We start from the raw sequence: 11,054 nt of genomic DNA, 5'->3' as shown, positions 1-11,054 counted from the left end.
GTATATTTTTCAGGTCCAACTACAGTTAGAGGAAATATTTCTGGCCTTACGCCAGGGCTTCATGGTTTCCATGTTCATGCCCTTGGGGACACTACCAATAGTTGCTCATCGACTGGTACGTTCTCATGAGTAACACCCTTTTAGTTCCTCAATGTTAATTACAGAGTGTCCATTGGAACTATTGCACATTATGACTCTACTTGCAAGCAAATTGCTCGCAGGGCCTCATTTCAACCCTGAAGGCAAAGATCATGGTGCACCTGATGATGAGAATCGTCATGTTGGTGATCTAGGAAATTTGGTTGCTGGCGATGACGGTGTGTTTAATACTGTTCCATATTGCATTTCATTCTCCCTGAAATTTTTTTTTACTAAACTGGACCCCAAATGATTAGCCCCTCCAAAATGCATGACCTTGGATTCCTAACGTGAGATTCCACGTCAGATGGGGAGGAGAACAAAACATTGTTTATAAGCGTGTGGAAACCAATCTCCCTAGTAGACGCGTTTTAAAATCCTTGAGGGGAATCCCAAAAGGGAGAGCCCAAAGACAACAATATCGGTTAGCGGTGGGCTTGGGTTGTTACACCTCATGATTCCAGCTTCCTCCCCATCTCCTATTGATGACAATATTAGAATAAAAATCATGAATTTCATGTTAAAGCACTCCTTCTTTTCCTTGTTTAGGATTAATTTGACATGATTGTAAAGATTGTTACCGTCTATTATACAGGTACTGCTACTTTCTCTATTATTGACAAACAGGTTTGGACAATTTCGTGTTTATTTGGATGTTTCACCATCTCTACTAGAAGTCTCAGCTAGTGAGCATCATGGCTTTCTATGTTATACAGATTTCCCTTGTTGGACCAAATTCCGTTCTTGGAAGATCTATTGTTGTCCACGCCGATCCCGATGATCTTGGCAGGGGTAAGATTATATTATAAATCTTCATTGCTATATTTCCAGAAAGAATCCCACAGATAGTAACTTATTAATATGATCTTCGAATTCAGTGATATCCTTTTGGGCTCCTCTTTTTTCACTTTGTACGTGTAGACATCCATGTTCTTCACATATATATAACTAACTTGAATCTTGAACCATGAGATTATTTAATGTGCTGGAAGTATCGATCTTTGAAATGTATGTTCCCTTCGATTAATTATAAGCCTCCCCTTTGTCTTTGCACGTCAAGTAGGTGACCTCCACCAGGATGACCAAATAAAGAAATCCGAAGCATAATCCGTGAACTGTTCTGATCTTGTCTGCAGGTCAAACCGAACTTAGCCTGACCACTGGCAATGCGGGTGAGAGAATTGCTTGTGGTAAGTTACAGAATTTCTCATTACTTTGCTGGTTTTGAAGTGAGTTGCTATATGTCCCAACCTAGTTAGGTTGTGCCATCAAATAAATAATCATCGAGGACGATATCACGACGTTGCACAGTTGAAAAAGTATGACCGTGACATACTTTGTGACATACTTTGACACACCGTGACATACTTTGACACATTTTAATTTGCACATGGTGTAATAATGGGCACTTTTTGTGGGACAAATCTGTTCTTGAGCTAACTTTTTGGTTGGCATAAACATCCATTATTCGGTGTTTCTTGCAGGCGTTATCGGGCTGCAAGAGTGAAGTACATTTCGACCGCCATGGTTTAATGATGAGCGATGAAGTAGCGGAGTATGCAAAGCTATACTTTGGTTTCCAACACATATGCAGTGTATTCAACTTGGTATGTGAAAAGGTATGAAAAGGCATGGTGAAGTTGGAAGTCTTATATCAGAAGTAAATAAGATTAGAGTTCATTGTATCAATACTCCACTTCATACAGATTTACATTATAAACAAATGATATTTTGCTCCTTTCAACAATTTTATGCAATTATAAAGGTTTATAAATCATAGATTACATGTAATTAAATATTATGAATCCAAGGTTAATGGAAACCATTCTAAACAACATAGAAACAAAAAACATTAATAGTCTAAATCTAAACCGAGAAAATAAAAATGGCTCTTATCACAAGATTTTCTTGGGTTTTCCCCTCCTTTTCTCTCTTTTAACTCCACAACCCAACAACATTCATGGGAAGACAAAACTTTTCACATATATAAATTGCAAAGGTCTAACCCTCCAGAGATTTATACTCCAACAGGGATATATATACATTTATGGCAAAAGCCCTTAAACCTACACAGTCAGGCAAATATGGGACAGAAAGAAACGACATGGATTAAGCTCGTCTCTTACTCAATCGCCAAGAGTTAGGTTCGTGATACCTGTCGTAGAGTGGTTCAATCCGCTCTTGTCGCTTTCGCTTACTCATCTTTGTTGGGTCTGCAACTTTGAAGTATCTTGGAGCTAGTTCAACAAGCCATTTGGGATCTATGACTGTCACTTCACGCATGTACTCTTTTGTTGTCATGACTAGCTCGTGGTATATGACCCAGTCGGGTTGTCTTTGGAATAAAGCGCTGCTTGGATGGATATAAACCGGTTGGTTCTCGACTAGCGTTCGATAACCCTCTTGAGGATCCTTTCTGGCTGCGTGGAAAAAGAACCCTGCTGTAATTGCCTTCCTTATCTGTGTGAAATTCCTGCCTGCACTCACCACATCCAGTTTATACCTGAAATTGGGCAAACGTGTGTGAGCTAGAAAGCGAGGAGTCTGATAGGAACATTAAGATGCTAACATCCAAGAGACAATAGTTGAATGACGATGGATAAAGCAAAAACTGATAAAAGAATAGTAGATAACACTAGCTAAAACTCCCCAGAATCCAAGAAACAGAATTTCTCTCTACCAGCGTTTCTATATACAAAATGAAGCGAAGAATCTTAGAATCTTAGAAGTTGCTTTCACAAGCAGTAACAGTCCAAGTCTACCGCTAGCAGATATTGTCCTCTTTGAGCTTTTCCTTTCGGGCTTCTCCTTAAGGTTTTTAAAATGTGTCTGCTTGGAGAGGTTTCCACACCCTTATAAAGAATAGTTCGTTCTTCTCCCCAACAGAGGTTGGATCTCACACAAGCCCAATGAACAGAGAAGTAAAGTTAGTCACTACCACCTACGCCTCAAAATCATTTCAACTCAACTTTCTGCATACAAATATAATCGTGCATCGCACCAAAGTTCATTCAGCCACGTTTTCCAAATTTTTTATAACAAGAAGATGCCTAAGTTTCCTCACCGAGGATAAGTAGTTTGCAAGTTCAGCCTGATTCTGTTCAGACAAAATTTATTTGTACTAGAATCCATTCCTGCATGTCAACTATCTGTTTTTTTTTTCTTTTTAAGAATGTACAAGCCCAACTAAAGGGGGTCCAAACCTACACTAAAGAAAATGACTCCAATCCAATAAATAAGACTGGGCATAATCACAAAAGGTCGTGCAACCGATACCCACATAAAAGCGTTAAACCTAACAGCTTCCTAAACCTCCTCACTATCTTTCTACCTCTCTAAATCTTTATTCATCCTAAGCCAAATATCCCACAAAACAGTAGAGAAACTAGTGTGCCAAAAGGAAGACCTCAAAAGCACCTTATCCACCCTAGAGCAACCGTCACTACGCTGTACATGTAGACTATATATTTAAACTAAATAGAGGAAAAGCAAATGTGTGCATGCAAGACAAGACAACAAAAGACAATCGTAGCTGAAGACAAATATGTAACAAAAAAAATATATCAAGAGGAGACTAGAAGATCATACTTGTCCATAATTGAAAGAAGTTGTTTCCTCACATCCTGTGCTCTCCTCAAGGATCGAGATTGAACAAAGTTTTCAAAACACCAAGGGCCTGAAAAGTTTTTGGCTTTCCACGCCTCATAAACTGCAAGCAAAGTCAGATGATCTCCCTCTGGCTGGAAAAACTTGGCCCTTTTTTGATCAGCCTGGGCTTGTTTTTCCCTTGGCCTGTAAAAGATATTTCCAGTCTGAATCATTGCAATTATCGTCAAAATCTCATCACTACATCCAAGGTCCACACTAGCTAGCAGCATCTTAGACAAAGGTGGATCTAAAGGAAATTCAGCCATTTTTCTACCCAATTTAGTCAGAAGTCCTTCTTCGTCCAGTGCTCCTAGACTGTAAAGTTGTTCCATGGCTGAAATTAGAGCTTGGGGTGAAGGTGGATCCATAAAATCAAATGACAGGAGATCATTTATCCCCATGGCTTTCATAGTAAGAGTAGTATGACCAAGATTGATTCTCTGGATTTCTGGTATTGATGTAGGAGACATCTCGTTGCGATAAGCACTCTCAGTATAGAGGCGGTAACATTTTCCAGGTCCTGTTCGCCCAGCACGCCCCGCACGTTGTTTGGCTGATGCTTGTGAAATTGGTGTGATAACAAGAGAATCAAGCCCTTGCTTTGGGTTATATACATTCTGTTTAGCAAACCCAGGATCAATAACATAAAAGATTCCATCTATTGTCAATGAAGCCTCAGCAATGTTAGTCGCCACTACAACTTTCCTCTTACCAGGAGGAGCTGGTTCAAAAATCCTGGACTGCATTTCACTGGGCAAGGCACTGTAGACTGGTAGAATAATTAACTCGGGAACATTTTTACCGAGTCCTTTCATTCTCTCGTATAGAGACTGACATGCAAAATCAATCTCCTCCTGACCAGTCAAGAAAAGAAGTACGTCACCTTCAGGCTCTGTCAAGTGGATCTGCAAGACTGTGATTAAAGCAGCATCAAGATAATCAGTTTCCGGCTGCTTAGTATAGAGGATCTCCACAGGGAAAGTTCGCCCAGGAATTGTAAAAATATTACAATTAAAGAAATATCCTGAAAATTTTTCGGCATCTAAAGTAGCAGATGTGACAATCAGTCGAAGGTCAGGTCTCCTTTTCACAAGCTGCTTCAGCAATCCAAAAAGAACATCAGTGAAGATTGTTCTCTCGTGAGCTTCATCGAGCATAACTACCGAGTACTGTGACAAGTTATCATCAATCAAAATCTCCCTAAGAAGCATACCATCTGTCATATACTTGATCACAGTATCAGGTCCAGTACAATCCTCAAAACGAATTGCATACCCAACTTCCTCTCCTAAGCGACATCCAAACTCTTCAGCAACCCTCTTCGCGACAGACATTGCAGCCACCCTACGTGGTTGAGTGCACCCAATTTTACCGGAGGTTGTGTATCCAGCTTCAGCAAGATACTGAGTTACCTGGGTTGTCTTACCTGAACCAGTCTCACCAATGACAACAAGTACCTGATTATCATGAACGGCCTGAATAAGTTCTTTCTTCAGCTTGTAAATGGGTAAGCTTTGCCTCTGTTCCTGGATAGAGAGCTTCGATTTCTGCCCGAAACTAATATCTTTTCCGTAAGCATCCTTCTTCCACTCAGGCATATCATAGGCCGACAAGCCAACGCCCCTGAGCTCCTGTGCAAGATGCCTCTCACCTGTCTCTGGCATAGGGTCTTCCCAAGGTCGATTAAGATCCTTTGGAATTGAATCGAGCATGGTCCTTTGCTGCTGCTCACGAACTTCCCTACGCTCCTTAATCAGTGCAGATTGAAGTGCAGCTGCCCGGCTCAAAGACCCTTCCGGATTTTTGAATATCTTAACCGGCGACATGTCAATTGAGTATCTACTCTGGCCTTGCAGAAATTCAGGCTCGTCTTCATTCAACTCAATCTCAAGCTCTTCTTCAGCACCCTCTTCTTGATATAATAGCCCATCTCCCTCATCATCATATGAAGGATAGTCGTTAACACTTAAAACCCCAGAAGCAATCAGTTGTTTGGCTTCCCATCTCTCAGGTGAGCTCATTCTCTTTAAAGGTCTGCGTGAAGGAATAGTAACATCATCTTCCACAATCTTAATTCCAGAAAGGCCAGTCCTAACCACCGGGCCATCATCCTTTGTATTTGAAGGATTCATTCTAGGACCATCGTCGGCATCTTTTTTCTTTAATGGAAGCAAATCCTTACCAGAATGTTGATCCACGTCCCTCATAGAAAGGCTCAACTTTTGCCCTGAAACTGAAATAACCTTGACATAAACCTCTTGATCTCGCTTTACAACATCCTTGGCATTGGTAATCCTTCGAGTAGCCATCTGAGAAACGTGAACCAGACCCTCCTTGCCTCTGAAATCATTTATCTGGACAAAGCAACCCGTGTCCATCACTCTAGAAACTCTACCCTTGTAGACCTTGTACAATTCAGGTTCGTGATCGACAGGGAGGTGTCGCCCATTTTGTGTATGCTTGTCCCTATCATCTCTCCAATTGTCATTACCATCTCTCGCATCCCCTCTGTAACCTTCATTTTCTTCATACCCATTTCTCCTATTCCGATCCCTTGGCCTTCCACTTCTCTGATAATCATCACCACCATCATCATCACGATCCCTACCACCATGTCTCTCATCCCTTTCATATCTATCCCTGCGCCTATCTCTATCCTTATCTCGATCCCAATCCCGATCCCTGTACCTATCTCTATCTCTATCTCTATTTCTGTCACCATCTCGATCCCTATCCCTGTCCCTGTCTCTGTCTCTGTCTCTTCCTCGGTCGCCTGCCCTCCCCTTGTATCGATCATCTTGTACGTCTCTGTCCCCACGCTTCTGGTGAGCCTCCAACTCAATTTCCTTCACGAGCTCCTTAGCTCTCTCCTTATCATCCCCGATCGCCAAGGCCCTAAACTTGCCCTTTTTCCCATCTGATTCCTTCTCCTTCTTGAACTCCTTCTCATTGTCATCCTTCTGCGGAGGAAGAATAAGATGAATGATCCTCAGGAGCGAGCGAACAAAGTAATCGGGCATTTCGGCACCGTTCTCCTTCAATTTGGAATCGAACTCGTCCACCGTCTCACATCTCCGACCCATCTCGGTTATGAACTCAGCAAGTACTTTATCTCCGAAACCTAAATGAGTTTCGAGCTCAGAACATACCTTGGAGACGAGGGACAAGTACTCGAGCTTCTTCAATCCATCGTCGCCGTTAGCCGCGGAAGCAACCATCGTCGAATCCGAGAGAAACAACACAATAAAATGAATCAAGAGAATCTGAAGATAAAGATGAAGTGATTTGAGAGATTTCTAGGGTTTGTTCTAGATAACTGATTAAGCCTAATCACCAGAAGCTGCACATGAGGGCTCCCCTGAGTTCCCTTCTCCTATCATGACACTCATAACATCTTATTGAATTTTTATTTTCTTTTCTTTTCTTTTTATTAAACATTCAATTTCTATTTTGTTCGATTCAAAAAATTAAAATAAAAGCAAAATAATAATAATAATAATAATAATAATAATATATATTTTTTTAAAGATCTACAAATTTACTCGATACAAAATTTAAAGTCTTAAATCATAACGACATGGTCACGTTACTTACTCCTTATTATTAAGAGTGAAGACTATTCCTGCAAACCATCACCAGTTTTTTCAACATGCTTTTATCCTCACTCACATACATCCTGAGAAACTTGTCAAGAGGTTACTCAACCTATAATTGCTCTAAGTAAAACATACTTAAACTATGAAATTTATATTATCGAACAATAAAAAAGAAAGGTGCATCTTGTTGATATAAATAGTAACATTCATAGACATCTTATTTTATGGTTTTGGTTCATTCATGTACTTCTCTTTTGTTCCGATGTTACAGGCCTAGAACGATGTAATGATTCAAATTCAAGGTTATGTTGGATGAAAGTCCCACCTGAGTTAATTTAGGGAATGATCATGGGTTTATAATCCATGAATACTATCTCTATCGGTCTGAAACCTTCTTAAGGAAGTTCAAAGAAAAGCCATGAGAGCTTATACTCAAAGTGTACAATATCATACTTGTGGAAAGTTGTGTTCATCTAATATGGTATCAGAGTCATGCCCTAAACTTAGTCATGTTAATAGAATCCTCAAATGTCGAATAAAGTAGTGTGAGTCTCGAAAGCATAGTAAAAAAACTTAGTGATGTTAATAGAATCATCAAATGTTGAACAAAGTAGACTAACAAAACTTAGTCATATTATATTATATTCTACTGCAAACTCCTTTTTGCCATCACAACTTTTGTAAAGACGCCATTAGATACCATCTTCGAGCTCTGAGCTTATTCCCAGCTCACAAAGAGGGAAAACAAAAAACACCAAGATTCTCAGGCTTTCGTCTTCCTCATTAATTCCTACAGGTTTTAATTAGGGTTTTTCCCCTTCATCCAACCGGGTCTCAATCCATTTAATCGCCTATTCGAAACTGCTAATCGTCGCATTGGTGCTGCTCTGCACATCAATCTTGTTGCATAGTGTTTTTATTCTTCGAGAAAAACGAAGAAATGGGTGCTCAGAGAAAGGGGGCATCGCGGGTTTCCGAGGACTCCGAGGAGTTGGCACGAGTTTCGTTGCAGGCAGTTCTTCTTGCCGATAGCTTTACCACTAAGTTTCGTCCCATAACGCTTGAACGACCCAAGGTATTTTCCAGAAAACCGGAAGTGTTTCTTCGGAATTATAGTTCGTGCGTATTTCTTTCTATTTGTTCATAATTTAGCTAATAGTTCGATACTAGTTTGGAAAATTGTAGCCCTTCATTCGATGGCTGTTACCCAAAAAAAAAAAAAAAAAAAAAAANTCGACCATAATATCAAGCTGCGTGCAATTCAAGTTGTCACAGCTATATGTTTACTTGCTACACAAGTTATTGTATGCGAACTTCATCATTTGGTAGCGGTTAACACAACTTAAAACTTTAAAACTAGAAGCTTAGCTATGCCAATTATCTATTCTCTCGTGTTGCTTCATTTTGTATAGCCACTTTGCTACAAGCTGATTGCATAGAGATCACGTATGAAGACCTTAAATAAGTTGCAACGTTCTTGAAGCATTGAAAATTTGTATGATGCTTCTTGTTCCATTAACATTTTCCCTTTTCTTTTAATATTTATAGGTATTACTGCCGCTGGTAAATGTCCCTATGATTAATTATGCCTTATCCTGGCTCGAATCGGCTGGTGTTGAAGAGGTGTTTGTATTTTGCTGTGCTAACTCGAAACAAGTAATTGATTACTTGGAGAACTCTGAGTGGGTATCCCTACCAGACTTTGCAGTCACAACTATAGAGTCACACAACTCCATTAGTGCTGGAGACGCCCTGCGTTTGATCTATGAAAGAAATGTGGTACGCATGTCTGGAACTGATATATGGGACTTATTTTAATACCGGCATTCTCTATAAGAACTAAATCCTGACAAAAGAAATGGATGTTGATTGATGCGTTTTTATCCATTCCCAAATCCAAATATTCACTCACATTTGTTTATTTATGGATTTTGAGCTGTTGATACGTTTTGTTCCACTCTCAAATCCAAAATAAACACATTTAAATATTTTCTTGAGTAACTCGAACCCATACTTGTTAATTTCATTTACTATAATTTGATATGATCATCTCATTAGTCAAGAGCAAGAGTTACCCTTGAAAATTGGTCCACTTAGCTATTTTGATTATCATATCTTTCCTTAGATATCTGTATCATGAGGAGCGGTTTATTCAATTTAAGTTTGAACAGCATATGGTTTCAATTTGAAGTTTAACTAATTGATGCATGGTTTGTAATTTTGTGCATTTGTTTTCAAGTGTTAAACTTTATTTTTGGCAACACTGATTGTTTTGTTTGAAAAGAAAATAAATGTTTACACATTAGTGTTTTTCTCAGAGAAAAAGGATATTCATGCGTCGACTTTTTTGTTATAAGAAAAGGAAGTTTTACGAGTGTATATAATGTTAAAAAGTGATGTATGTATGGTGGCACCTCTACCTTAATGCTGTTAAGATGATCAAGAGGGCAAATTCCTAAAGAGAAAAAGAAACTTTCTACTGTCACTTTTTCATTTACCACACTACATTATAAATTTTATTTACAGTGCCAAAAAACTGTCATAATGAGTGACTTTGCACTTTCATAACCTTTATGAGTGATTCATTGTGCAATCCAGTTTGTATAGGTTGTTTCACTCAGGTGTCTTATAATACCTCTAAATTTACCCTTTTGAAGATACATGGTGATTTTGTACTTATCACTGGAGACACCGTAAGCAACATGCCACTTACGCAAGCTCTTCAAGAACACAAAGATAGAAAGAAGAAAGATAGTAATGCCGTAATGACTATGGTTGTCAAACGGTCAAAGCCTTCTCCAATCACACACCAATCTCGGCTTGGCACTGATGAACTGTTTATGGCAATTGATCATAATTCTAAGCAGCTCTTATACTATGAGGATAGGGCTGACGATTCAAAAGGAATTATACATCTGGACAAGTCATTGCTAATGGATAATCCTTCCGTGTCACTTCATAACGACTTGCAGGTTATTTAATTTAACTTCAAGTGCTTATCTTGTTTATTGTTGTTGTCACTGTTACATCTTGAGTTATAATTTTTCATGATAAGAAGCAAATTGCATTGCTAACAAAAAATGTAACATGAAGAGGACAAGTGGTCCAAACACGAGATAGGGACAGGGGATATTACAAATTCTCCAATTAGTCTTTCCACGATGGCTTTTTGTTGCATTTTGCATTGAAGGGTCTAAAGCTTATAAAAATATGTTCGAGTGTGTTGGAAAACTTTTTAAAAATCAGACACATCTTCACATTTCAGAATGTGTTGGACACCGACAGCTACAATAGGAAATATTGTGCATCTGGCTCCTACCTTTGTATATCTTGTTAGTAATTGATAAATGCAGGAATGGCATCATGTCAAAAGAAAGGTAAGACTAAATCATGTTTATGTTATGCAGGATTGTTATATAGACATATGCTCCCCAGAAGTACTCAGCCTGTTTACTGACAATTTTGACTACCAACATCTACGTCGCCATTTTGTCAAGGGTTTGCTCTTAGATGATGTACGTATACCTTATTATGGACATGTAGCCTTTTTTTTTTAATAAGAATTTTATATCTATTAAATTAAGCTTATTTTATTTCATGAACAATGACAGCTTTTGATATATATGCTCGAATTATGACTCCAACGACATAATGAATTAATTCAGTTTCTTT

The 11,054-nt window shown here is 38.9% G+C and overlaps 3 protein-coding genes across 3 annotated transcripts; 2 read left to right on the top strand and 1 right to left on the bottom strand.

The window, feature by feature from the left end:
- Positions 1-13: 13 nt before the first annotated feature.
- LOC111785816 (superoxide dismutase [Cu-Zn] 1-like) lies at positions 14-1,885 on the top strand (the record flags this gene model as incomplete). Its single annotated transcript, XM_023666198.1, has 6 exons — positions 14-115; positions 222-317; positions 734-765; positions 855-930; positions 1,275-1,328; positions 1,623-1,885. Coding segments are annotated over 6 exons (383 nt in total), but the record flags the coding sequence as incomplete, so codon positions are not given.
- Positions 1,886-2,095: 210 nt separating this feature from the next.
- LOC111785815 (probable pre-mRNA-splicing factor ATP-dependent RNA helicase DEAH5) lies at positions 2,096-7,163 on the bottom strand. Its single transcript, XM_023666197.1, has 2 exons — positions 3,727-7,163; positions 2,096-2,641 (listed from the first exon to the last, which is right to left on the bottom strand). Exons 1-2 carry the CDS (start codon positions 7,002-7,004, stop codon positions 2,248-2,250), a joined length of 3,672 nt encoding a protein of 1,223 aa, XP_023521965.1. The 5' UTR covers positions 7,005-7,163; the 3' UTR covers positions 2,096-2,247.
- An 895-nt stretch (positions 7,164-8,058) lies between these two features.
- LOC111785817 (translation initiation factor eIF-2B subunit epsilon-like) lies at positions 8,059-10,975 on the top strand. Its single transcript, XM_023666199.1, has 4 exons — positions 8,059-8,457; positions 8,931-9,161; positions 10,040-10,354; positions 10,790-10,975. Exons 1-4 carry the CDS (start codon positions 8,323-8,325, stop codon positions 10,937-10,939), a joined length of 831 nt encoding a protein of 276 aa, XP_023521967.1. The 5' UTR covers positions 8,059-8,322; the 3' UTR covers positions 10,940-10,975.
- Positions 10,976-11,054: the final 79 nt, after the last annotated feature.

Source organism: Cucurbita pepo, unplaced genomic scaffold (assembly GCF_002806865.2).
Source record: "Cucurbita pepo subsp. pepo cultivar mu-cu-16 unplaced genomic scaffold, ASM280686v2 Cp4.1_scaffold000775, whole genome shotgun sequence".
Classification (NCBI taxonomy): Eukaryota; Viridiplantae; Streptophyta; class Magnoliopsida; order Cucurbitales; family Cucurbitaceae; genus Cucurbita; species Cucurbita pepo.
The sequence above is the reverse complement of the archived record's forward strand: the minus strand, read 5'-3'. Positions and strand labels throughout refer to the sequence as shown.

What these genes read in the sequence shown, in the direction of transcription:
- LOC111785817 (XM_023666199.1), top strand. Translation starts at nt 8,323, where the DNA reads ATGGGTGCTCAGAGAAAGGGGGCATCGCGGGTTTCCGAGGACTCCGAG. An exon ending in TAACGCTTGAACGACCCAAG is followed by an intron (nt 8,458 to 8,930) that starts GTATTTTCCAGA and finishes TAATATTTATAG; the next exon opens with GTATTACTGCCGCTGGTAAA. An exon ending in CACTTCATAACGACTTGCAG is followed by an intron (nt 10,355 to 10,789) that starts GTTATTTAATTT and finishes TATGTTATGCAG; the next exon opens with GATTGTTATATAGACATATG.
- LOC111785815 (XM_023666197.1), bottom strand. Translation starts at nt 7,004, where the DNA reads ATGGTTGCTTCCGCGGCTAACGGCGACGATGGATTGAAGAAGCTCGAG. An exon ending in CTTCTTTCAATTATGGACAA is followed by an intron (nt 2,642 to 3,726) that starts GTATGATCTTCT and finishes GCCCAATTTCAG; the next exon opens with GTATAAACTGGATGTGGTGA.